The sequence below is a fragment of the Pituophis catenifer genome, unplaced genomic scaffold (assembly GCF_029215685.1).
Source record: "Pituophis catenifer annectens isolate HBS135680 unplaced genomic scaffold, rPitCat1.0.hap2 SCAF_2, whole genome shotgun sequence".
Classification (NCBI taxonomy): domain Eukaryota; kingdom Metazoa; phylum Chordata; class Lepidosauria; order Squamata; family Colubridae; genus Pituophis; species Pituophis catenifer.
Window position 1 is genome coordinate 4,021,597 of NW_027256882.1, and position 26,318 is coordinate 4,047,914.

At 41.0% G+C, this 26,318-nt stretch overlaps 1 protein-coding gene and 1 pseudogene across 1 annotated transcript; both read right to left on the reverse strand.

The window, feature by feature from the left end:
• LOC139311675 (zinc finger protein 208-like) overlaps nt 1–26,318 on the reverse strand; it is a 69,830-nt pseudogene that overhangs the window by 34,870 nt on the left and 8,642 nt on the right.
• Nucleotides 4,930–6,164, reverse strand: LOC139311648 (zinc finger protein 24-like). The gene is made up of 3 exons (XM_070936132.1): nt 5,709–6,164; nt 5,342–5,456; nt 4,930–4,993 (listed from the first exon to the last, which is right to left on the reverse strand). Exons 1-3 carry the CDS (start codon nt 6,120–6,122, stop codon nt 4,971–4,973), a joined length of 552 nt encoding a protein of 183 aa, XP_070792233.1. The 5' UTR covers nt 6,123–6,164; the 3' UTR covers nt 4,930–4,970.

Genomic DNA, 26,318 nt, shown 5'->3' on the forward strand with positions numbered 1-26,318 from the left:
CATCCTGAAACCCATCTCTGAAGCTTTAAACAAAATATAGAAAAATAGCTGTTTTATTGCTGATGCTGTTGAAATTTGGAAGGAACTGAGTGAACACTTAAAAACAGAACTACACATGGACAGAATTAAATTACAAGCATTAAAAAAACAAATGGGACAAGTACTGTCTCCAGCTCATTTTTTGGCAAATATTTTCAATATCTAGTACCAGGGTCAAAACTTAAGTGCTGAATAAGAGGAGTTAGCTATGACATGGGTATCCAGCAATCATCCATCTGTAATGCCAACTATAATAAACTTCAAAGCTAAGGGGGAACCATTCAAGAAATATATGTTTGCTGAAGATATTTTAAAGAAAGTCACACCAGTGAACTGGTGGAAGTCACTTAAGCACTTGGATTTAGAGACTGTTCAAGTAATGATTTCACTTTTAACAGCAGTAGCTTCTTCTGCAGGCGTTGAAAGAATATTCTCTTCCTTTGGACTCATTCATTCTAAATTGAGAAATCGTTTGGGACCCGATAAAGCAGGAAAGCTTGTTTTTCTTTTCCAGATTATGAACAAAGAAGAAGATGAAGATGACGAGTGAGCTACAGAGGACAGTATTTAAGTTTTTCATGTGTAGGCTGGGCTGACAGTCTAAGTTTCTTAAAATATATATATTTTGTTTAGCCAAATTAGTTAACAAACATGGATGTTTGTTTAAGCAAATAACATATGCTGTAATGTTATTGTTTCAGTTGAATAAATCTATTTAAATTGTTATTATTAAGGTAATGATTATTTTTCTCCTTCCTAAATACAACAGAAAAGTTGTCCAAATATGAATGATTAACCTATTAAACTGGGGATTAAAAAAACTAACATGAAAAGTTGTTATTCTAAAAATCTTCATCTACTAGCATATTAAAGTTATACCAGCAAGAATTAGTCTTTATGTAGAAAACTATGATTTAAATCAAGCCTTACTGACTAGTGATTTAAATCGTGATTTAAATCAGTTTGATTTAAATCAAATCCACCCTGGTGGCCAATGACGATTCTGTCCCATATCCAGGCCTGAATCTTGACTGGCAGGGGTCCTACCTGTCAATGACTCCTTCAGCTTCAACCACAACAATACACGAGCACACAATAGATACAAAGTTATGGTAAACTGCGCTAAACTTGATTGCAGAAAATATGACTTCAGTAACAGAATCACTAATGCCTGGAATGCACTACCAGACTCTGTGGTTTCTTTCCCTAACCCCCAAACTTTAACCTTAGACCATCTACTGTCGACCTCACCCCATTCCTAAGAGGTCTCTAAGGCAAGTGCATAAGCGCACCAGCTCCCCAAAAAGGGAATATTGGAGACAGGTTCCTAAAAGGGTAGAAGCGACGTTTCGACAGAATCCCATCTGCCATCATCAGGCTTATGTCAGCAGTCTTTTGCAGTAACTGCCGTTGCTATTTCAAATCTGGTGCTGATATTCTGGGATGGCTCCACCTTTTCATTCTGATTGGTTGGGAGTCCCAGTATGTGTTTATTGGCTTGGCTTCGGGTGTATGGTCGGTTTTTCTCCACTAGGTGGCAGGGCTTCATCTTTGTGGCTGGTTTGAATATGATTTGGTTGGGATTTGTTTTTTGATTAATGTTTGGTCTATGTTTTATATTTGGTGTTAAGATTCGTCTATCTATGAGAGCAGGTTTCCAAATAGTAGGCAGACGTGAAGTGTCATCCCGTTTATTCATGCAATATGGTCTTTTTTCTATTTCAATTGCTTCTCTGATTATCCTGCCATTGAGATGTTCTATTTTTCCAACTGTTTTTGTTTTATTAAAATTAATATTGTGTCCTGTTGTATTTATGTGTTGAACTAATGATGATGTGTGTTCTTGCTTTTGTATTGAGTTTTTGTGTTCCTCGATGCGCACACTCATTCTTCTGTTGGTCTGTCCAATGTATGTTGATGGGCAGGAAGCACACGGGATTTTGTATATGCCTTGATCTTCTAATTCTATTTTGTCTTTGGGGTTTCTCAGAATGGACGATATCTTTCTATCTGTGCAAAATATGGTTTTGATGTTGTGTTTATGTAGTACTTTGCTAATTTTATCTGTTGTTCCCCTTATATAGGGCAAGATGGCTTTCCCATTGTTTTGTTCCTCTTGTTGTTTTTTATTCTGTCTTGGTGTTGTATGTTTGATCATATTGATGACTTTATTTCTACAGAACCCATTTGATGTCAGTACATTAGTTAGTGTATATAATTCTGTTTGTAAATGTGCTTCATCAGCCAGACGTTTAGTTCTTGTGGTTAATGTTTTGGCAACAGAGTTTATTTGTGCTGGATGGTGGTGTGATTTGGCGTTGAGATAGCGGTTCGTATGTGTCTTCTTTTGATAGATGGTATGTCCTAAGGTGCCATCAGATTTTTTATAAATTAATACATCGAGGAAAGGTAACTGGTTTTCTGATTCTATCTCCATGGTGAACTTTATTTTGGGATGGAGGCTGTTCAAATATACTAAGAAGTTTTCCAATTTATCTCTTCCATGTGGCCAGATCACAAAAGTGTCATCAACGTATCTGAGCCATAATTTTGGTTTGTTAACAGTTTTTTCTAAGGCATTGGATTCGAATTCTTCCATGAAAAGATTAGCGATGACTGGTGATAATGGTGATCCCATTGGTGCACCTTCTATTTGTTTATATCTCTGTCCTCTGTGTATGAAATATGTGTTGGATAAACAATGTTCTGTTAAGTCTGTGATATGTTTTGGTAGTTGATATTTGTTTTTAATTGATGACAGGGCTTCTTTGACAGGTATTTGTGTGAATAGTGATACAACATCGAACCTTATGAGAAGGTCATTTTCTTTTTTGTGTTGCTTTTTTATTATTTGTATGAAATGGTATGAGTTCTGTACACATGAAGCAGCAGATTCTGCATAAGGTTGAAGATGTTTTGCTAAATATCTGGCTAGATTTTGTAAAGGTGAGCCTATGGAACTTACTATGGGTCTGAGAGGTATTCCATCTTTGTATATTTTTGGGAGGCCATACAGTTTTGGGCATTTTGATGATTTTTCTCTGGGAATAATTTTTTGTTGGATTTCTTTACTTGTAGTACTTGATTTTATCTTTATCTTCGTGGTTTTTTCTAGATATGTTGTTGGGTCTGTGTTTATGGGTTTATATGTGGCGTCTTGAAGTAAGTCAGACAGTTTCTTTTCATAGTCCACTGTGTTCATTACTACTGTTGCATTGCCTTTATCTGCTGGTAATATCATTATGCTATTATCGTTTTTTAAACTCGCAGTGCTTTTTGTCCTTCTTTTGATAAGCTGCTTTTAGGTGGTTTACTAGTACATAGAATGTTGGTGACGTCATGTCTGACTTTATCAGCATTGTCAGCACTGAGTTTCTTTAGGCTGGTTTCTACTTCGCATATGATGGTTTCTATTGGAATTTTATTGGGTGCCACTGCACCCGAAGCCAAGCCAATAAACACATACTGGGACTCCCAACCAATCAGAATGAAAAGGTGGAGCCATCCCAGAATACCAGCACCAGATTTGAAATAGCAACAGCAGTTACTGCAAAAGACTGCTTACATAAACAAATATATATATATATGTGTGTGTGTGTATGTGTGTGTGTGTGTGTGTGTGTGTGTATGTATATGTATATGTATATACACACATACACATACACATACACACACACACACAGGTTTTGGTGCACCAGCCTGAAGATGACGAGTGGGACCTCGTCGAAACATCGCCAAGATATGCTCAAACAACCTCTGGAGCTGCTGCATAACCACCTTCTCACCCACCTTCCCCAAAAAGGGAATATTGGGAGACAGGTTGGAAATTATTCAACAGGGTGGAATCCAGGGATGGCTTCTTAAGAAGAGAGTGGACCACAGCCTCCTGCAAGTGCTGGGGCACTGCCCCCTCCTGTAGGGAAGCATTAATGACCACCAGCGTCCATCCACCTGTCATCTCCCAGGAAGCTTTCCCAAGCCAGGCGGGCATGGGTCTAAAACACAGGTGCTTGCACCCACCCATACTCCCTAGGATCCTGTCCACTTCCTCAGGAGCAACAGGGTCAAACCGTTCCCCGATATCAGAGCAAGAACCTGTCTCAGAGGCTTCCACCGGACCAGCAACCACGCCGGCATCCAACTGGGAACAAAGTCGAGCGATTTTGTCTTCCAGAAAAACCACAAATACCTCAGCATTTTAAGCAAAAGAGATGTCAATTATGCTTTGTTTCAGATTTGTGGACTGTGTAGTTGGTAACCAGGTTTCTTGGTTATGAATAGCATGCAAAGCTAGGAACCAGCGAATTAGTGTCTAGCACTAAGTCTGAATTTAATTCAAGATTGTTCCTCTGCGTTGTAAAAGACTTTGTGCTTGCTTTTTTTCAAAACCAAGTCCATTTATTTGTAATATGCAATTTGCACAATTCTATACGCACTTTCTGACAAGTAAGATAGTTCCATTGAGTGAACAGGGGAACATTTCAGAAATAAATGCCTTCTATGCAGGCATAGAAATTATCCCAAAGTGCTTTTCAAAAAGCAATGGGACTTCCTTGGTTTCTCCTTGAAAATGTTTTGCTTCTCATCCAAGAAGCTTCTTCAGTTCATAACTGAAGAAGAACTGAACTAAAGAAGCTTCTAGGATGAGAAGTGAAATGATTGCACCAGTTCTGGGTGTCACGATATACAAAAGATGTTGAGACTCTAGAAAGAGTGCAGAGAAGAGCAACAAAAATGATTAGGGGCCTGGAGGCTAAAACATATGAAGAACAGTTGCAGGAATTGGGTATGTCTAGTTTAATGAAAAAGAAGGACCAGGAATGACATGACAACAATGTCCTAATATCTCAGGGGCTGCCACAAAGAAGAGGGAGTCAAGCTATTCTCCAAAGCACCTGAAGGCAGAACATGAAGCAATGGATCGAAACTAATCAAGGAGAGAAGCAACCTAGAACTAAAGAGAAACAGTGACAACAATTAACTAGTGGAAAGATTTGCCTCCAGACGTTGTGGGTGCTCCAACACTGGAGGTTTTTAAGAAGAGATTGGACAACCATTTGTCTGAAATGGGATAAGATCTCCTGCTTGAGCAGTAGGTTGGACTAGAAGACCTCTAAGGTTCCCTCGGTGGACCTCAATATCCTCCTTCCCCCAAGAGCAGTAGGCTCACCTGAAGAGGGTCGCTGGGCAATTATTTGTAGATGCAATTAGTGTGGAGAAGTATAAATAGGAGGAGGTATTGTATAGGAAAGAAGAGAGAGTGAAGGTAAGACAGATGGGTAATTGGAGGATATTCAATTACCTCCTAAGGTGTCCCGACTTTGATCCATCCAAAGAATCCTCCTGAAAAATAGCTCCTGGGGAGGATTTGATGGGTTCTTCTTTCCCTCAGGATCTCTGATTTCCACAGTGCAGCACTTCCAAAAGGAGGAAGGAAGAAACAGAATTAATGTACATCACAGGACGTAAAGTGGATTTCTATATTCGGAACACAACCTCAAAGCCCCCAATATCCATCAATGTGGTTATGTGAGAAATATGAGAAAACAATGGAAGAAGTGTCTTACTAGAATACGTGGGACATTGCCACATATTATGAATGTCAGAGAGGTTTGGGAAGGAGGGGTGAAGTATTCAAACAGATTCTCTATTCTCTATTGAACTCTTACCTGCAACTCGACTTGCTCCTTCTGTTCCTCCACCTGGCTCAGGAGGAAGCCTTCCACCAGGGCCACCGCCTGGGAGCTGGTCTCTGCTCCATACTCCCGCACCCAGCTCTCCATTTCTGGGGGCAGAAGAGCCAGGAACTGCTCCAGAACCACCAGGTCCAGCATCTGAGCTTTGGTGTGCTTTTCTGGTCTCAGCCATCGCCTGCAAAAGCCATGGAGTTGGCTGCAAAGTCCTCGGGGACCCTCAGCCTCCTGGTATTGGATGGAGTTCCAGGGCTGAACTTCTGAAGGGAGGATGGTTTCCTCCTCCAGGATCTCCTGCCCAGTCCTTGTCCAGAGCTTCCCCCACTTCCCAGGCTGAGCAGCTGAAGGGCCTTTTCCGCTTCCCTCCTTTCCAAAAGGTTGTGTCTCCATCCTTTCTCTGTCCTGCAGAGCAACTGCAAATGGCTCCAAGGACTCTGGTGGGTCTCCAGATGCCTTTTCCTTCACGGGACCATTTCTGGGGCTGCAGGTCTGATCCCTGCAAGGGATTCCGCTCTTTTTCTTCTTCCCCCAAGAGAAAAGTTTGCCTTGCAAAGACCACAAATGGCTTCCAGTTTCTGTATCTGAGATGGGAAGAAAAAATAAATATTAAGAATTAGAAAGTGGAATTCAGTCACTGAGCAACCTTCTGAGCCTCTGCAAGGCTGACCCTCCCCTCCCCCCACTCGGGCTCTTTGCATGGAGAGGGCAGCTGGGGAGCATGGGATCTGGGGTTGCAGCCAGAGAAGGGCCACGCTAGGGTCTCTGCCTCCTCCGCCTCCTTTTGACCGGGAAGAGCCCCCAACTCACCAGTGCAACTTCTGGATCTCCCCCCACCAGACTCTCCCGCAGCCTCTCCGCCTTCTGCGGGGTTAAGGAGAGCGAGTGCACCATCCTAGAGCGGCAAGCTTTCATGATGTCACTTCCTACCCGGCCTCCTCTACAAAGACGGCTGTGACGCTCGTCCTCCAGTGGACCAATGGGGAAGCACCGGGAGTTTCCTTCTCTTAACAGAGTGCGCCCCCTAGTGGATTCGGCGCAAAGTGCCAGGATTGTAAAAAGGGCGGGAAACTGGAGCGCGCCTGAGGAGAATGGACAGGGCAGGGGTGATGGGCATGGGAGTACGGGGAAAAACCCCTCACAATTCCTCCCTGCCGAATAAAAGCTTGTGGTCTCCAGAGGCAGCAATTTCTCCATCTTCCTTTCCTTCCTGTCCAGGAACCCTCTGTGGAGATGGAGAAAAATTTCTCTGGAGGATTTGAACTGGCTTCCCTCAAGAACAGCCGCCCTGAAGGCTCAGCAGAGATTGTGGGAGGCCTCCAAAGGGTCCAAATCCTGTCAGAAACAGCCGGGCGGTCAGAAGAGGAGGACCAGGAGCCTCTGTGGGAAAGACAGCTTGTGTCTTGCGGTTGTTGGGAGGCAGATGGAACACAGGCAGGAAGGTCACAATTCAGGAAAATGTTTTTATTTCTTTTCTATTTAATTCAATACATGCAGCTGCCCTTCCCAAACTATTCGCTCAGCCTCACAGCAAAGGGAGGAGGAGAAAGGGACCCCTCTGGTCTCTTCTGATGAAAGAAAAGGAAGATCCTGAAAAAGGAATAGAAAGCTAAACTATGATGAGAAAAAAACATTTTTTCATAGGGATTAAGTAGGAAATTCACCTCAAGAAATGTGACCAGGAAGCTTAAGCCCCTTGGAGAATTGAATACAGGGATATATCATTAGACCATAAATGAGGAGAAAAAGAAAAGGAAAAAGCAAAACACGAAAAGCTGAAGGCTCCATTACTATGAAAACATTTGACCATATTTGGAGTCACAATGATACACAGAGCTTAGCTACAGTGAGCAAAACAACATTTAAAAAGATGGAAAAGTGGTTAAAAACCCATTTTTAAAAATGGAGGTAACGTCATAATTTTTAAAATAGAATAGAAGAGCAGAGTTGGAAGGGACCTTGGAGGTCTTCTAGTCCAACCCCCTGCCCAGGCAGGAAACCCTACATCACTTCAGACAAATGGTTATCCAACCTCTTCTTAAAAATTTCCAGTGTTGGAGCATTCACAACTTCTGCGGGCAAGTTGTTCCACTTATTAATTGTCAGTAAATTTCTCCTTAATTCTAAGTTGCTTCTCTCCTTGATTAGTTTCCACCCATTGCTTCTTGTCCTACCCTCAGGTGCTTTGGAGAATAGTTTGACTCGCTCTTTTTTGTGGCAGCCCCTGAGATATTGGAACACTGCTATCATGTCTCCCCTAGTCCTTCTTTTAATTAAACTACACATACCCAGTTCCTGCAACTGTTCTTCACATGTTTTAGCCTCCAGTCCCCTAATCATCTTTGTTGCTCTTCTCTGCACTCTTTCTAGAGTCTCAACATCTTTTTTACATTGTGACGACCAAAACTGAATGCAATATTCCAAGTGTGGCCTTACCAAGGCATTATAAAGTGGTATTAACAATTCATGTGATCTTGATTCTATCTCTCTGTTAATGCAGCCTAGAACTGTTTTGGCTTTTTTGGCAGCTGCTGCACACGGCTGGCTCATATCTAAATGGTTGTCCACCAGGATTCCAAGATCCCTCTCATAGTTACTACTATTGAGCACATATACGGTACCTGTGCATTTTGTTTTTCTTGCCTAAATGTAGAACCTTGCTTTTTTCACTGTTGAATTTCATTTTGTTAGATAGCGCCCAATGTTCAAGTCTGTCAAGATCCTTCTGTATCTTGAGCCTATCTTCTGCAGTGTTGGCTATTCCTGCTAACTTGGTGTCATCTGCAAATTTGATGAGTTCCCCATCTATCCCCTCGTCCAAGTCATTGATGAAGATGTTGAAGAGCACTGGGCCTTAATCATGCAGTGAAGAGAATTTTATGCATGTTTAGCAAGTAACTACACAAATTATTTAAGTTACCTTGATATTATGGCAAACCATAAAAAGACAAAAATATGGCTGTAATGCTTGAAAAATATATTTTGCCCATGCATTTGTTTCAGCTTCTGTTCATTCTGGCCCCTTGCTTGAAAGACAAATTGTTCACCCTGAAGCTTTTCCCATACTCTACATTGACGTCTGTCATTATTCCATCACATTATAAGAGGTCTTTGACCAAAAAAGGTTCCCTGCTTCTACATTCATACTGGTTGACTCAGATCTTAATTTGACAAAGCAGACGCAGTGGTGGGTTTCAAATTTTTTTACTACTGGTTCTGTGGGTGTGGCTTGGTGAGTGTGGCAGGAAAAGGATACTGTATTTATTCATTCATTCATTTATTTGTTCAATTTGTATGCTGCCTTTCTCCGAAGACTCAAAGCGGCTTACAATGCATATAAAAACCATATATAAAAACATTAAACATTAAAACATTAAAAACAATTAAAACCCATTCACACCATTCATGGCCGATCTCACCAGATCGCAACAGCAAGATCAACGGCCCCAGGCCTGCCGGAAAAGCCAGGTCTTCTTCGCTTTCCGGAAGGCCAATAGGGTGGGGATGGTCCAGATCTCAGGAGGTAACTGGTTCCAGAGAGCTGGGGCAGGCACAGAGAAGGCCCTCCCCTGCGGGCCTGCCAGCCGGCATTGTTTAACTAATGGGACCTGGAGGAGACCAACTCTGTGGGATCTTACCGGTCGCTGGGAGCTATGCGGTAGAAGGCGATCTCGAAGATAACCTGACCCTGAGCCATGTAGGGCTTTAAAGGTAATAACCAACACCTTGAATTGTGACCGGAGACCAATAGGGAGCCAGTGCAGCTCACGGAGAATTGGTGTAATGTGGGTGTACCTAGGTGCACCCACGACAGCTCGCACGGCTGCATTCTGGACCAACTGTAGTCTCCGAACACTTTCCAAGGGTAGCCCCATGTAGAGCGTGTTGCAATAATCTAATCGTGAGGTGACAAGGGCATGAGTGACTGTGAGGAGAGCCTCCTGATCCAAGTAGGGTCGCAATTGGTGCACCAGGCAAACCTGTGCAAAGGTCCCCCTAGCCACAGCTGACATGTTGTTCTAATCTTAGCTGTGAGTCTAGGAGGACACCCAAATTGCAAGCCCGTTCTGAGGGGGACAATTTCTCTCCCCCCCCCAGAACCAAGGATGGACAATCAACATAGTCTTTAGGAGGCAATTCCCACAGCCACTCGGTCTTATCTGGATTAAGTCTGAGCCTGTTGACTCCCATCCAGACCCTCATGGCCTCCAGGCACTAGCACATCACATCCACCACCTCACTGAATTGATGCGGAGTAGAGATAGACAGCTGGGTATCATCAGCGTATTGCTGATACCTCACCCCGTATCCTTGGATGAGCTCACCCAGCAGCTTCATGTAGATGTTAAATAGGAGGGAAGAGAGGACCAAGCCCTGAGGCACCCTGCAAACAAGGGGCCTAGGGGTTAACCTCTGTCTTCCTACCAACACCGACTGTGACCGACCAGAGAGATAGGAGGGGAACCACCATAACACAGTGCCTCCCAACTCCCTTAGTCATCCCAGAAGGATACAATGGTCAATGGTATCAAAAGCTGCTGAGAGGTCAAGTAGCACCAAGATGGAGGAATGACCCCCATCTCAGGCTCGCCGGAGATCATCCATCAGCTTGACCATGGCAGTTTCCGTGCTGTAGCCAGGCCTGAAGCCAGACTGAAAAGGGTCTAGATAATCCGTTTCCTCCTATGACCGCAGGAGCTGAAGTGCCACCACTTTCTCTACAACCTTTCCCACAAAGGGTAGGTTGAAGACTGGACGAAAGTTCTTTAATTCTACTGTAGAATCTCCCATTCCCTCCCCACTCCAGGGAAAGGTTACTGCAAAATCCCCATTTCCTCCTGATCAGCTGGGACTTGGGAGGCAGAGGATAGGGGCGGAGCCAGTCAGGTGGTATTTACCAGTTTTCCAAACTACTCAAATTTTCCACTATTGGTTCTCCAGAACTGGTCAGAACCTGCTGAAACCCACCTGTGCTCTGAGGTTGGTTGGTGCACTGATGATCTTCCCTAGTTTGGCTAATGAAAGGTCTGCAACAACACAATCAAGCTCAGAAACCACCAAGGACCCCTCATTTCAACCGTGAGCTACACATTTTCTCCTTTGTTGGCAGGCTGGATTATTTTTGGTATCTTAATATTCCAGAGATTGTTCCCATTTGCATTTCTGCATGATTCATCCGGAAGGACTGAAGTAAATTTTTTTAAGTCGTTCTTAATTTCATGATATTTTGGACTTCGTAGCTTTCCAAAGATCTTTCTTCTTGATTGATGATTTGCAATGTTAGCTTGTAACTTCAAATGGTTACTTAATAAATTATTGTAAATCAGGAACTGCTTGGGTTGGCCAGTAGGCTGCCTAGCTATGAGAACTTAATATGCACCCACATTTCCCTACCACCGCTTTTCCTTAATAAAACTACTTGTCATGATTCCAAGTAATAGTCCCAACCAATTCAAGACTCTGAGGCCTTGGCTTCCTCAAAAATCCGGTTTATTGGGTACATCATATCTGCACAGTCAAAGGTGAAATCAAAATTAAATAATTCCCGTATTTTGGGTATAAGTAAAAAATAGATACTGTCCAGCCCCCTCGTGTCCCAGGTCACGTTCGCCAAGGAAGCAGATGATGAACTTCTCAGCATTCCCTCCTGCCATTGTTGGGCATGCTGATTTGGCCTTGGTTCTCAGGAGCCTTATCATTGTTATATCCGGCACATTGGAGGAAAACATTCTACATTCCACAAATTCCCCCTCCCCCCACCCCTAAGTATGGCAACTAAGAAACAAAGCAAGAAAAATATGGCTTCAGCTCGAGTCGTTTTGAGAGTTGACACTACTTGCTTTAAGGCTCTCTCTGTGGAGGAAGGTTGGAATAGACACAAAGATATTTACACAATGCTAGAACTGTTTTAATAAATGAGTTCAAGCAGCACTTTTTAAAACAACTATGTGAAAAAAGTTACACTGGCACTGAAATAATGATAAAAAAGTAAACAGTGTGGCCAGGAAGTTGTAAAGGCAAACAACATTCTGAGATGCATCACCAGAGGTATCACCATCAGCAAAAAGGAGCTCCTATCCCTCTACATAGGGCTTTACTGAGACTCCATTTGGAATACTGTGTCCAGTTCTGGAGACCTCACTTTAAAAAAGGTATTGATAAGATTGTGTGGCAAGGAAAGATCACCACAAAAGTAGGACACACAGCCTATGAGTTGGATTTTCCAATTCAGCATCACTATAACCCCGTTTTCCTTATGGTTTTTTTCTCAGTTATCACTTGCATAAAGTGAAACGGTGGAAAGGCAGGCTGTGATAATAGTAAGCGAAGTAAGCATCAGAGGGAGTTACTTGAAATGTACCACTTAAATATTGGCATCCACACATCACTTTGAGGGCAAATGATAACCATAATCTGCAGAGACTCATCTTTCTTTTAAAACCTCATACTTCGCAAAAAAGCACCAGAATGGACTGAGGATTCAAAATCAGAATAGAGCTGGAAGGGAACTTGGAGCTCTTCTAGTCCAGCCTCCTGATCAAGCAGGAGATCCTATATCATTTCAGACAAGTGACTGTCCAGTCTCTTCTTAAAAATGTCCAGTGAGGAAGCACCCACGCTATCTGAAGGCAAACTGTTTCACTGGTGAATTAACCTCACTGTAAGAAAGTTCCAAGTTGCTTCACTCCTTGATTAGTTTCCATCCATTGTAAGAATATCTTGCCTTCTGGTGGTTTGGGGAAAAAATTAGGTATTAGATTAACAGAGTTGGAACGGACCTTGTAGTTCATCTAGTCCAACCCCCTGCCCAAGTAGGAGACCCTACACAATTGGCAGTCCAATCTCTTCTTCAAAGCTTCCAGTGATGAAACTCTCACAACTTCTGAAGGCAAGCAATTCCATTGGTACCATTAATTCTGACAGGGTCATGGTTGATTCAGCTTTCATCCTTCTCTGGTGGGTAAAATGAGGACCCAGATTCCTGGGGAGCATATGCTGACTTTGTAAACTGCTCAGGGAGTGTTGTAAAGCATTGTGAAATAGTATATAAGTCTAAGTGGAATTAGAATTGCTTAATAGTTTCTCCCGAGCGTGGATCCTTTTATGAGAAGTAAGATTACCTTTTTGAGCAAACGCCTTTTCACACTCCATGCATTTATATGGCTTCTCCCCTGTGTGGATCCTCTTATGGGAAATAAGATGACCTCTTTGAGCAAAGGTCTTTCCGCATTCCATACACTTATATGGCTTCTCCCCTGTGTGGATCCTCTTATGGGAAATAAGACTACTTCTTCGAGCAAAGGTTTTTCCACACTCCATACACTTAAATGGCTTTTCCCCTGTGTGGATCATTTTGTGGGTAGTAAGTCCCTTGCTATAAGCAAAGGTTTTTCCACACTCCATGCATTTATATGGCTTCTCCCCTGTGTGGATCCTCTTATGGGAAATAAGACTACTCCTTTGAGCAAAGGTTTTTCCACACTCCATGCACTTAAATGGCTTTTCCCCTGTGTGGATCATTTTGTGGATAGTAAGTCCCTTACTATAAGCAAAGGACTTTCCACACTCCATGCACTTAAATGGCTTTTCCCCTGTGTGGATCATTTTGTGGATATTAAGTCCCTTACTATAAGCAAAGGACTTTCCACACTCCATGCATTTAAACGGCATTTCCCCTGTATGGATCATTTTGTGGATAGTAAGTCCATTACTATAAGCAAAGGACTTTCCACACTCCATGCATTTAAATGGCTTTCCCCCTGTGTGAATCATTTTGTGGATAGTAAATCCATTACTATAAGCAAAGGTCTTTCCACATTCCATGCATTTGTACGGCTTCTCCCCTGTGTGGCGCCTTTCATGTACTCTTAGGACACTGCTGTGAGCAAAGGACTTTCCACACTCCAAGCATTTATACGGTTTCTCCCCTGTGTGGATACTCTTATGGGAAATAAGATAATTTCTTCGAGCAAAGGTCTTTCCACATTCCATGCATTTATATGGCTTCTCCCCTGTGTGGATCCTCTTATGGTGAACAAGATGAACTCTTTGAGCAAAGGTTTTTCCACACTCCATGCACTTAAATGGCTTTTCCCCTGTGTGGATCATTTTGTGGATAGTAAGTCCCTTGCTATAAGCAAAGGACTTTCCACACTCCATGCATTTAAATGGCTTTTCCTCTGTGTGGATCATTTTATGGATAGTAAGTCTCTTACTATAAGCAAAGGACTTTCCACACTCCATGCATTTAAATGGCTTTTCCTCTGTGTGGATCGTTTTGTGGATAGTAAGTCCATTACTATAAGCAAAGGACTTTCCACACTCCATGCACTGAAATGGCTTTTCCCCTGTGTGGATCATTTTGTGGCTAGTAAGTCCATTACTAGAAGCAAATGTCTTTCCACATTCCATGCATTTATACGGCTTCTCCCCTGTGTGGCGCCTTTCATGTACTCTTAGGACACTGCTGTGAGCAAAGGTCTTTCCACACTCCACGCATTTAAATGGCTTTTCCCCTGTGTGGATCCTCTTATGGGAAATAAGATGACCTCTTTGAGCAAAGGTTTTTCCACACTCCATGCATTTAAATGGCTTTTCTCCTGTGTGGATCATTTTGTGGACAGTAAGTCCATTACTATAAGCAAAGGTCTTTCCACACTCCATGCATTGAAATGGCTTTTCCCCTGTGTGGACCATTTTGTGGATAGTAAGTCCATTACTAGAAGCAAAGGTCTTTCCACATTCCATGCATTTATATAGCTTCTCCTCTGTGTGACGCCTTTCATGTACTCTTAGGACACTGCTCTGAGCAAAGGTCTTTCCACACTCCATGCATTTAAATGGCTTTTCCCCTGTGTGGATCCTCTTATGGGAAAAAAGATGACCTCTTTGAGCAAAGGTTTTTCCACACTCCATGCATTTATACGGCTTCTCCCCTGTGTGGATCCTCTTATGGGAAATAAGACTACTTCTACGAGCAAAAGTTTTTTTGCACTCCATGCATTTATACGGCTTCTCCCCTGTGTGTATCCTCTTATGGGAAATAAGATGACCTCTTTGAGCAAAGGTCTTTCCGCACTCCATGCATTTATATGGCTTCTCCCCTGTGTGGACCCTCTTATGGGAAATAAGACTACTCCTTTGAGCAAAGGTTTTTCCACACTCCATGCATTTAAATGGCTTTTCCCCTGTGTGGATCATTTTGTGGGTAGTAAGTCCCTTGCTATAAGCAAAGGTTTTTCCACACTCCATGCATTTGAATGGCTTTTCCTCTGTGTGGATCGTTCTGTGGATAGTAAGTCCACTACTATAAGGAAAGGACTTTCCACACTCCATGCACTGAAATGGCTTTTCCCCTGTGTGGATCATTTTGTGGCTAGTAAGTCCATTACTAGAAGCAAAGGTCTTTCCACATTCCATGCATTTATACGGCTTCTCCCCTGTGTGGCGCCTTTCATGTACTCTTAGGACACTGCTGTGAGCAAAGGTCTTTCCACACTCCACGCATTTAAATGGCTTTTCCCCTGTGTGGATCCTCTTATGGGAAATAAGATGACCTCTTTGAGCAAAGGTTTTTCCACACTCCATGCATTTAAATGGCTTTTCTCCTGTGTGGATCATTTTGTGGACAGTAAGTCCATTACTATAAGCAAAGGTCTTTCCACACTCCATGCATTGAAATGGCTTTTTCCCTGTGTGGATCATTTTGTGGATAGTAAGTCCATTACTAGAAGCAAAGGTCTTTCCACATTCCATGCATTTATACAGCGTCTCCTCTGTGTGGCGCCTTTCATGTACTCTTAGGACACTGCTCTTAGCAAAGGTCTTTCCACACTCCATGCATTTAAATGGCTTTTCCCCTGTGTGGATCCTCTTATGGGAAAAAAGATTACCACTTTGAGCAAAGGTTTTTCCACACTCCATGCATTTATACGGCTTCTCCCCTGTGTGGATCCTATTATGGGAAATAAGACTACTTCTACGAGCAAAAGTTTTTTTGCACTCCATGCATTTATACGGCTTCTCCCCTGTGTGGATCATTTTGTGGGAAATAAGATGACCTCTTTGACCAAACGTCTTTCCGCACTCCATGCATTTATATGACTCCTCCCCTGTGTGGACCCTCTTATGGGAAATAAGACTACTCCTTTGAGCAAAGGTTTTTCCACACTCCATGCATTTGAATGGCTTTTCCCCTGCGTGGATTCTTTTAGGGGAAATAAGATTACTACATCTTCTGAACCGGTTACCAGACTCTCTGCATTTGTATAGCTTCTCCCCAGTGTGAATCCCTTCGTGGGAAGTAAGTTGCCTGCTTGTTCTAAAACATGTTCCACATTCCAAACATTTGTAAGGCTTCTCTTTTGTGTCAATCACCGATTGAGATGTAAGGAACTTATTTCCAAGAAAAGGAATGAATGTCCCATTGTAACTTTGTCTGTTGTGTCTTCTTATAGCATCTTCTCCTTTGTTTTGGTTTAAATAGTGTTCTTTTACTTGTAATTTAGCTTTGATTGGCTTCACACTTTCCCCAATATATTTTTTCCTTATTTTCTCCTGTTGGGCAAGAAAGTCTTGCATCGGACCATCGGTGGAATATGAGCTTTCCTGATTCCAATCATTTGATTCTTTTCTATCATGGGTTTCTAATTCCATTCGAATTCCAAACTTCTCCGTTCCATCTTTAGCATTGATCACTTGGAACAGTTCACCAAAATCTTGATTCTCCTGACCATTATTACCTTCAAAGCAAAAGAGAAACGATAACAAGGTTAGAGAAAAAGATCAAAACCGTACAAAGTCAAGTGAATTTCCTTCTGAATTTTTCCAAAATTCCTTTAAGTTTTATGTTTGCATGGTTAAATTATGGCCATTGATTTAATTATTTTAATTGATCTTCTTAAATTTTGGGTTGTCATTGTTATTATCATGGCTGTACACTGCCCTGAGTCCTTCGGGAGAAGGGTTGTATAAAAATCACCCAAACAAATAAATAAATAAATAAATACAGTGATGTGATATAGACAGGATGATATTTATATTCCTGAGTCCTGAAAGCTTTGAAAATATCTAGAAAACATCTCTTTCTTTCAATTATCTATATATGTGCAAATCTCAATCAAAGTCTGTTTTGAATCCTGGAATAATCAGGGGAAACACCCAAAGAGGAATAAGGAAAAAAATTAAGATGTATTGAGGTGGGTTAATTTCAGCAGAGACCTGTGAGAACTGAAACCATTTTGAAAAAAGCTCCTTCTTCCCCGGTGTACCTTGGAGCATGTACTGCAGGGCGTCTGTCTGGCAGGCAGGACTCCCGCTCGGCCCGTTCCTTGATCCCAACGATGAAACTTTGGAGCGAAGTCCCTTCCCTGAAGCCTCCCATTGGCTTGTAAATGCTCTTTGCACTGAGACTGGAAAGGTTGGGAGGCTTCAAGAATGGCTATTTTGCTGCCCCAAAGTCTCATCAGCTTGTGAGGGCTTTTTGGCTGGATCTGATACAGGCTTTAGTTTGCAGAGAACATAGCCCTAAAACTACTTTAGTGCGAGATCACACAAAACGAGAAGTGTAGTGCAAGTTCATGCGAGATCAGTAGTGCCAGATTTCCCACTATTGATCTTATGTATGTCTCACTACTTTAGGCCTCTTTTTTCTGCAAATGCACCCAAGCAGGAAAAGGAACCGATTTCCTCGCTACATCCTCGTAACTTAAGTCCGAGCAGGGTGTGGTGGGGATACAGGTAGGATGATTGTTGTTGCAATGCCTCTGCTGTCATTTGTAAGTGTGAATGACGGCCGTGGTGTTGTAATATTTGTAATTTCAGGACCGCCTCTTAAGTACTTGGGAGATGGCTAGGTCGTAACTTGAAACAGTTGCTTAGTGAACTGTCGTAACTCAGGGATCACCTGTATCCTAGGATGCTCTGAGTCACATTGCATGAGGCCTTTGTTCTTCAATTGGATTGGGAGAATGCTCTTCCATGCTCTGAGAGTGAAAGTTCTGTTCCCACACAATTTGGGGAGGTTTCAGAGGACAAATGACAACACATTTTTGTCACATGATCTCCAGAGGACACATAAAAGCACACCCCATTCTTCTCAGCCTCCACAGATAAGTTCAAATAGAAATGGAAAAATACAGATAAGGAATGCCCCAAAAGTATCTCAGCAAAGAGACATTGACTCTTTCCTTCCTTGGGGTACGAAAAGGCCAGATACTTTCCTTTTCCCTCCCGGGAGACAATATCTGATTAGTGATTTTTTAATAAAAACTATCATCTGTTTCTGATTTGGGACAAGAAAACTTCTGGTTGGCTCCTTGCGCGTCGCAGACGCTCCTCCGTGAGCGCCCGATCCCCGGTATCGTAAAAGCCGCCAGAACAGCCGAAAAACAGCTGTCTGGCGACTTGGAAACTTTCTCCCCGGGTAAAGGGGAGAGAGGAGAGCTGACAGGTGAAGGTAGAGCTCCGCAAGTGCTCTAGGAGAAATTCTGGGGCACGAAGGGCGAGAGCTCCCTAGAAGCCTGTCAATCTGCTCCGGACCTGGGACAACTCTGCTAATTAGCGGAGCAAGGTGCCGCGACCAATTCTGCCAATAACAACTGAGGGGATCTCCAGCATCCTAAATTTCTGCAGGCAGAACAAGCCAGGAGAAGTCAGACTGCAAGTATCTAAACTTAACTCCATTGTTCATTACCTCCTTCGGAAATAACAACTTAGCAAACTTGTAACAAGATGGCAATTGAGGCTTGAAAGGGTGTGGAAAGTGAAAGTTACAGGAAAGTTTCGTTTCGCTGACAGCCTCTTGCTTGGAAAAAAATTTGTACTGAGAGAAGGAGGATTCTAAGACATCAATTTAAGACTGGAAAATTTTTGATTTGGTTGAACTCTTTCTTTTTGGCTTCTGATTAAAATACAAAGATTAACTTAAACTGAAAAATGGCCTCAAAACCTGTAAAGACTGTTCCTATTAAAGGAACTGGGAGTGCCGGAAGCTCTCCAGCTCATACTTCTAGAATGCAAGCCTCTGTTCCCCCAACAGATCCACAGACTTTAACGTTTGAAATGCTACAAGAAGCCCTAAAAGTTACACAGGATAAAATTGCTACTGTGATTAATGAAAAAAGTACTGAAACTAATGAAAAAATACAGACTGTTTCAGATGAGATTAGGGATGATATAATACTGGCATTTAAAGGTTTGGCAGGCAACATTGAAATTTTGGATGATAAGGTTGAAGAAATTAAGCAATTTACTGAAATTTTGGACAATAAATTAGGAGAGACTCAGAACAAAATTGAAAGGGCTGAAGCTGATGTAACAATGATTCAATACAAAGATATGGAATTTGCTCTAAGAATAAGAGGGGTGAAGGAGAACAAACAAGAGAATTTGAAAGAGATGATGTCAGAAGCACTGGCACAGATGTTGGGGGAGCAGAAAGTGGAGTTAGGCTGGCAGATATATTGCATCAATTTGTGGGTGGCCAGACAGAAACATTTACCAAGAGACATTGTAATATACTTTACCACAAGGAGACTACGTAATGAAATTTTACAGGCTACCTTTAATAAGAAGCTTCAAGTTGAAGGCCAGGAGGTGATGACAATGAAAGAAATCCCCCGCAAAATGTTGAGAGTCAGAAGGGAATATGTCTTCCTGGTGGATGAACTGAGAAAATGCCAGATACAGTATAGATGGGAAGTGCCAGCCGGCCTAGTGGTGAACTATTCGGTTGAGAGATACCAGCTTAATACAGTATGGAAAGCAAGAGATTTCTATGCCAACGTGTTAAAGGCTGGGCCACCAAAATCACCAGAAGTTAAAAGAAAAAAGGAAGTAATGGAAGGAGAGAGAGAAGAGTTGATGACAGTAGTCTAGGGGGGAGCCTCGACCAATCAAGAAGATTTGCTACAAATCCAGATTGTTGATTTAATTGATATACCAGAAGAACCAAAGGATCAAAGACAGACCAGAGCAGCAACAGCTAAACGCAAGGAAGAATTAAGACAGCAACAACTCCAGATGGCAACTCAAGGAACTACAAAAACAGAAGCAGTGGGAGGAGCTAGACCTGAAAGTCAAATGAGGCAAGACCATCAGCAAATGCTCCAAAAGCTTCAGAGGCCCAAACATGGGAACTAGATTTCTAACTTGGAATGTTAATGGTTTGAATTCTTCACAGAAGAGGAGAAAAATATTTCACTATCTTAAACAATTTAAAAATGATGTAATTTGTTTACAAGAGACTCATATTAGGATACAAGATCAAAAATATTTAATGAATACAAGATTAGGTACACATTATGTAGCGGCAGCACCAGAGAAGAAAAATGGTATAGTTATATATCTGAAAAGAGACTTAATTGCTAAATTAATTGAAGCAGATGATCAAGGAAGATTCTTAGCGATTGAACTTTTAATAAAGGGAGAAAAATTACTTTTAATTGGAGTATATGCCCCGAACCAACAACAGGAAAAATTTTATAATTTCCTACATTCTAAGTGGGGATATAAAACTTGTATCCTACTGGGTGATTGGAATGGTGTTTTGGATGTTAAAAAGGACAAGAAGGGACCTAAGCAAAATGTCTCAGCAAAAGCAAGACTGCCCAAATCGTTTTTAGAGATCATGGATGATTGGGAGTTGAGGGATATTTGGCATGAAAGAAACCCAGAAGAAAAAGATTTTACTTTCTTTTCGGATAGATATCAATCCTTTTCAAGGATTGATTTTATACTAATTACTAACGACCTCTTTTCCAGGGTGAAGAATACGAAGATTTGTTCAAGAACATTGACAGACCATAGTCCAGTCTGGATGGAACTGGAATATGGAAAGGGGCTTAGGAGGTCCTGGAGGTTAAACGATAATTTGTTTAGATATGAAGAAAATGTTAAAGAGTGTAAAAAATTTATGAAAGAATTTTTCGTTACGAATATGCAAAAGGGTACATCGATGGAAATGGTGTGGGATGCAAGTAAAGCATATATGCGAGGTATTTTGATATATTTGAATAATAAGTACAAAAAAAAACAGGGCGGAAAAAAGAAAGGAATTAGAAGAAGAGATTAAAAAACAAGAACGAGTGTTTAGTTAATTCAACAGGTAAGAAAATTAAAGAGGCAATTAATTTACTGAAAGGTCAATTTAATATGTTAATAGCAGATCAAGTGGCAACTAATTTACAATATGCTAAACATAATACTTTTTGTAATGCCAATAAACCTGGTAGATGGTTAGCATATTTGTTAAGGAAAAAGCAGAAATCAAGGACTATAGAGAAAATAAAATACAAAGGTAAAGAGGTTTATGAGCAAGAATTGATTAAAAAATCTTTCTTAGAGTTTTACTCAAGGCTGTATACTGGTGATAAAATTCAAGAGGCAGATATAGATAGATATTTGCAGAAAGAGAATATTTATATAACTTCAAAAGAGCAGAGGGATAGTTTAAATCAATTGATAACTTCCGAGGAAATTTTGTTTGCAATTAAGCAGTTGAAAGTGGGTAAAGCTCCTAGGACGGATGATTTGACAGCTGTTTATTATAAAAGTTTACAGGAGGAAATAGTGGAACCACTGAAGGAATTATTTAACAATATACAACAGGGAGGAGAGGTACCTCCAACTTGGAAGACAGCTTTTATTTCTTTGATCCCAAAAGAGGGTCAAGATCATACAGATCCAAAAAACTACAGGCCGATTTCACTTTTAAATACAGATTATAAGATTTTTGCTAAAATATTAGCAAATAGATTAATGACAGTTATGCAGCAAATGATTCATCATGATCAAACTGGTTTTATAAATGAAAAGTAATGTAAGGCAAATTGTTAACTTACTAGAGTATTTGGGGAGGAACAACCAGGTCCCCACAGTGCTAGTATTTTTGGATGCGGAGAAAGCCTTTGATAGATTGAATTGGCATTTTCTATTGAAATTAATAGAAAGGATGCAACTTGGAGAATATTTTATACAATCTATTAAGGCAATATATATCAGAAACAAACAGTGCAAATAATAATCAATGGTGGTTTAACAGATATTTTTAATATAGAAAAAGGAACAAGGCAAGGTTGTCCCTTGTCTCCATTGTTGTTTATTTTGACGCTGGAAATTTTACTGAGTAAAATACGTGGGACAGATACAATAAAGGGAATTAAAATTAGACAGCATGAGTATAAGTTACAAGCATTTGCGGATGACCTGGTTGTTACCTTAGCCCAACCAGCACAATCAATTACAGCCTTGATGGATATAATTAACCCATATGGACAAGTATCTGGTTTTAAAATAAATACAGCTAAAACAAAGATAATAGCTAAAAATATGACTAAAAGCCAAAAAGAAGAGATAGAAAGGGTAACAGGATTTGAGATAGTAAAGAAGGTTAAATATTTAGGGGTTTATATTATGACTACAAATATGAAACTATACCAGCACAATTATGAACCGTTGTGGCAAAAAATACAGAAAGAGATGGAAAAGTGGAAAAAATTACAATTGTCTTTGCTGGGAAGGATAGCGGCAGTAAAAATGAATGTCTTACCAAGGTTTTTATTTCTTTTTCAAATGATACCTATACTTAAAAAAGATGAAAATTTGAAGGAATGGCACAAGGGCATAAATAAGTTTGTGTGGGCAGGGAAGAAACCGAGAGTAAATCAAAAGATAATGCAAGATACACGAGAAAGAGGAGGTCTTAAAATGCCCAATTTAAGATTGTATTATGAAGCCGCTGCTCTCTCAGCAGTTACTGATTGGATAAATTTAACGGAGGAAAGGATATTAAACATTGAGGGATATGGTCTGGTCTACGGCTGGCATGCTTATTTATTGTATGATAAGAAAATAGATAAGACTTTTAAAAGTCATATATTAAGGAATGCTTTATTGCGTGTCTGGAAGAAGTATCAATACAAATTAAACGATAAGTTACCAATATGGACAGTACCCAGACACGCGATAGAGAATATAAATGTGGAGCAAAAACAAGATAAGATTACATATAAGGAACTCCTTCATAAAGAAGGAATTAGACTACAACTAAAATCTATGGAACAATTAAAAGAAGAAGGAATAATTAGAACTTGGTTTCAGTATGGACAGCTGCAGGCCAGATGGGGAGAAGATCAGAAAATTGGTATTTTGCAACAGGATGAGAACTTGATAAAACAAATAAGAGACAAAAGTCAAATGCACATAAAAAGGTTGTATAATGTATTAGTGGAAATAGATTCAGAAACAGAGCTAGTCAAGGATTGTATGATAAAATGGGCACAAAATATAAGAGAACCAATAATGATGGAAACATGGGAAAAGATATGGGTTAGAAATGTAAGATTTACACAAGCCCAAAATTTAAGAGAGAACTTTTATAAAATGTTTTATAGATGGCATTTAGATCCAAAAAAACCAGCCTGTATGTATCCAAATTTACAACCTAAATGTTGGCGATGTGAGTGTGAAGATGCTACGTATTTTCATATATGGTGGACATGTAAAAAAATTAAGGCTTTTTGGATAAAAATATGGTGGATTATTCAAAATATTTTAAAGAAAAAGATCAAATTTACACCACAGTTTTTTTTGTTGGGAATAGTTACGGATTGTACAGTGACAGAGACTAAGTTGGTTTTAAATTTAATAACAGCAGCCAGGTTACTGGTGGCACAGCATTGGAAGAAAGAAGATCCACCTACTATTGAGGAATGGACACTAAAAGTTGCGCATTTGGCAGAGATGGCGAAAATTTCATCATATCTTAAAGATCACTCAAACGAAAGATATATATCGGAATGGAGAAGATGGATTGACTATATTCAGAACAAGTATCAGACTAAGAAGTTTCATATAGTTTATGTTTATAGTGTTTTGAGTTATAAGGAGTTAAAGACCTAGGGAGAATTTGAAGTTAACAAATTGTTAGCATATTTTAGTTTTATGTTTGTGAATGCTATACCCTGTGCTTGTTCTGGGAAGTCTAGGGAGGGGGGTGGGGGGGAAACTGGAGGAGGAAAGGGTGGGTGGATGGGCAAGGGGGGTGAGGGTGGAGAGATGGGAGGGGGGGGAGAAAATGTTTGTATCTTTTATAAAACTTTTCAATAAAAAAGAAAGAAAAAAGAAAACTTACTGAGAGAGACCACATTCCTATAGTTTTCAAGCATGACTTCCGAATGCAGCGCTTTTTGGTCAGGATCCAGCTGAGACCATTCCTCCTCAGAGAAATACACAGCCACCTTCTCAAAGGACACAAGACTCTCCTGAACACGGAAAAAAGAACAGAACAGGAGGATTCGCAAGATCTGTTCATCTTCATCAATGATTTAGACAAGGGAGTTGAAGGGGAACTCATCAAATTTGCATTAAATACCAAATTGACAGGAATACCTTGGTAGAGCCTTGGTAGTACAGGGGTTTAAGGCACCCTGTTATTAAGCTTATTAAGACAAGCTGCCTGCAATTACTGCAGGGTTCGAATCTCGCCAAGGCTCAAGGTTGACTCAGCCTTCCATCCTTTCTAAGGTAGGTGAAATGAGGACCCAGTTTGTGGGGGCAATAAGCTGACTTTGTATAAATATACAAAAGGATGAAGGCTATTGCTGAGCACATTGTAAGCTGCCCTGAATCTTCGGAGAAGGGCGGCATATAAATCAAATAAAAAAAAAAAATACCAACACTGCACAAAATAGGCTTGAGATATAGAAGGATTGACAGATTGGCACCTTCTAACCAAATGAACTTCAATGGTGAGAAATGTAATGTGCTACATTTAGGAAAGAAAAACCAAATGCACTGCCATAGAATAGGTGATGCCTGGCTCAAAAGTAGTTAAGTGGAACAGGGATCTTGGAGTCCTAGTGGACAATCGCTTAAACATGAGCCAGCAGTGTGCTACAGTTGCCAAAAAACACCCAACAGAATCATAGGTTGCATTAAGAGAGGGATAGAATCAAGTATTAGTACCACTTTATAATGCCTTGGTAAGACCACACTTAGGAACTTTGCATCCGGTATTGGTTGCCATGATGTAAAAAAGATCTTGAGACTCTAGAAAGTGTGCAAGGAAGAGCAACCGAGATGATGAGGGGACTGGAGGCTAAAACATATGATGAATGGGTGCAGGAACTGGGCATGGCTAGTCTAATGAAGAGAAGGATCAGGGGAGACACGATAGCAGTGTTCGAATATTTGAAGGGCTGCCATAGAAAAGAATGGGGTCAAGTTATTTTCCAAAGCACCTGAAGGCCAATCAAGGAATAATGGATGGAAACTGAACAAGGAGAGATTCAAACTAGAAATAAGGAGACATTTTCTGACAGTGAAAGCAATCAACCCATGGAACAGAAGTTTCCTTCAGAAGTGGGAGCTTCATCACTGGGAGCTTTCAAGAAGCGACTAGACTGCCAACTGTCAGAAATGGTGTTAGGGGGTTGGACTAGATGACCTACAAGGTCCCTTCCAACTCTGTTAATCTGTACCTTAGGAGGTTGATAAATTACAAAAAGAAAGGTGGTCCAGCAGTTCCTACCACTGTGATACATTTATTCCTAATTCTTGAAGGACTTTAACAGAAGTGCTTCTTGTAAAGGCAAAGTTGAAGGAGCACCTAGCAGAACAAGATAACCAGAGAAAGCTATGCTGGCTGACAGCAACTTCAACCTGCTATTCTGCTGTCCATGTTGTGGCAGGACACAAAAATAACCCAGTCCAAACAAGGGGGTGGGGGGAATAGAAGCAGAGAGCATTCTACATACCCAGTTCACTTCCTGAAGGCGAGAATACAGATCTAATAATTTTTCCCTTTCTTACTTGATTTAGAGGTTCAACCGCTGTTTGATCACCGTCATAAAAACCAGAAAATTTCATTCTTTGTTTCTCTGTAAGGAATAAATAATTTCAAAATAAATAATTAACAAAATATTTATTTTATTGATTTATTTTAGACAATTTATATGCTGCCTATTTGCATATGGCGACTCAAGGCAGCTTGCAAAATATTAAACCCATATTAAAATAAGAAAACTAATAAAAGGAGAATTACATAATACATTAAAATAATAAAATCACCCCCACCCCCTGCCCTGTCGAAAGCACCTCACAGGAGCCATTTTACGGGTTCCATCCCACTCTGGGTTCCCCAGGGCCCCTGGCAGAACCAGGTTTTCAGGGACTTCCGGAAGAGTGCTACTGTGGGAGGCCATTCTAATCTCTGGGAGGGATGATGTTCCAGAGAGGGAGCCGCAATGGAGAAGGCCCTTCTTCTGGGTCTCACGAGGTATGTCTTCCTAGGGCAGGGGTCTGCAACCTTAAACATTCAAAGAGCCATTTGGACCTGTTTCCCACAGAAAACACCAGGAGCCACAAAAACCCTTCCTGTGCCTGGCTATTTCTTGAGTGGCCACAAAACTAGCATATCTAGTTGAATTAAACGTTCGGTTTTGTTCTGAAACTTTTCTTTTCTTGGATTTATCCATTGTTGGCCTACCGGAGGTTGAAAAGCTCAATAAATCGTGTGCTGGTGGGTGTCACACATTGGCAGTTGTGACACATATTTTGAGTGACAGGAAGCCACAGCAGAGGGGTGAA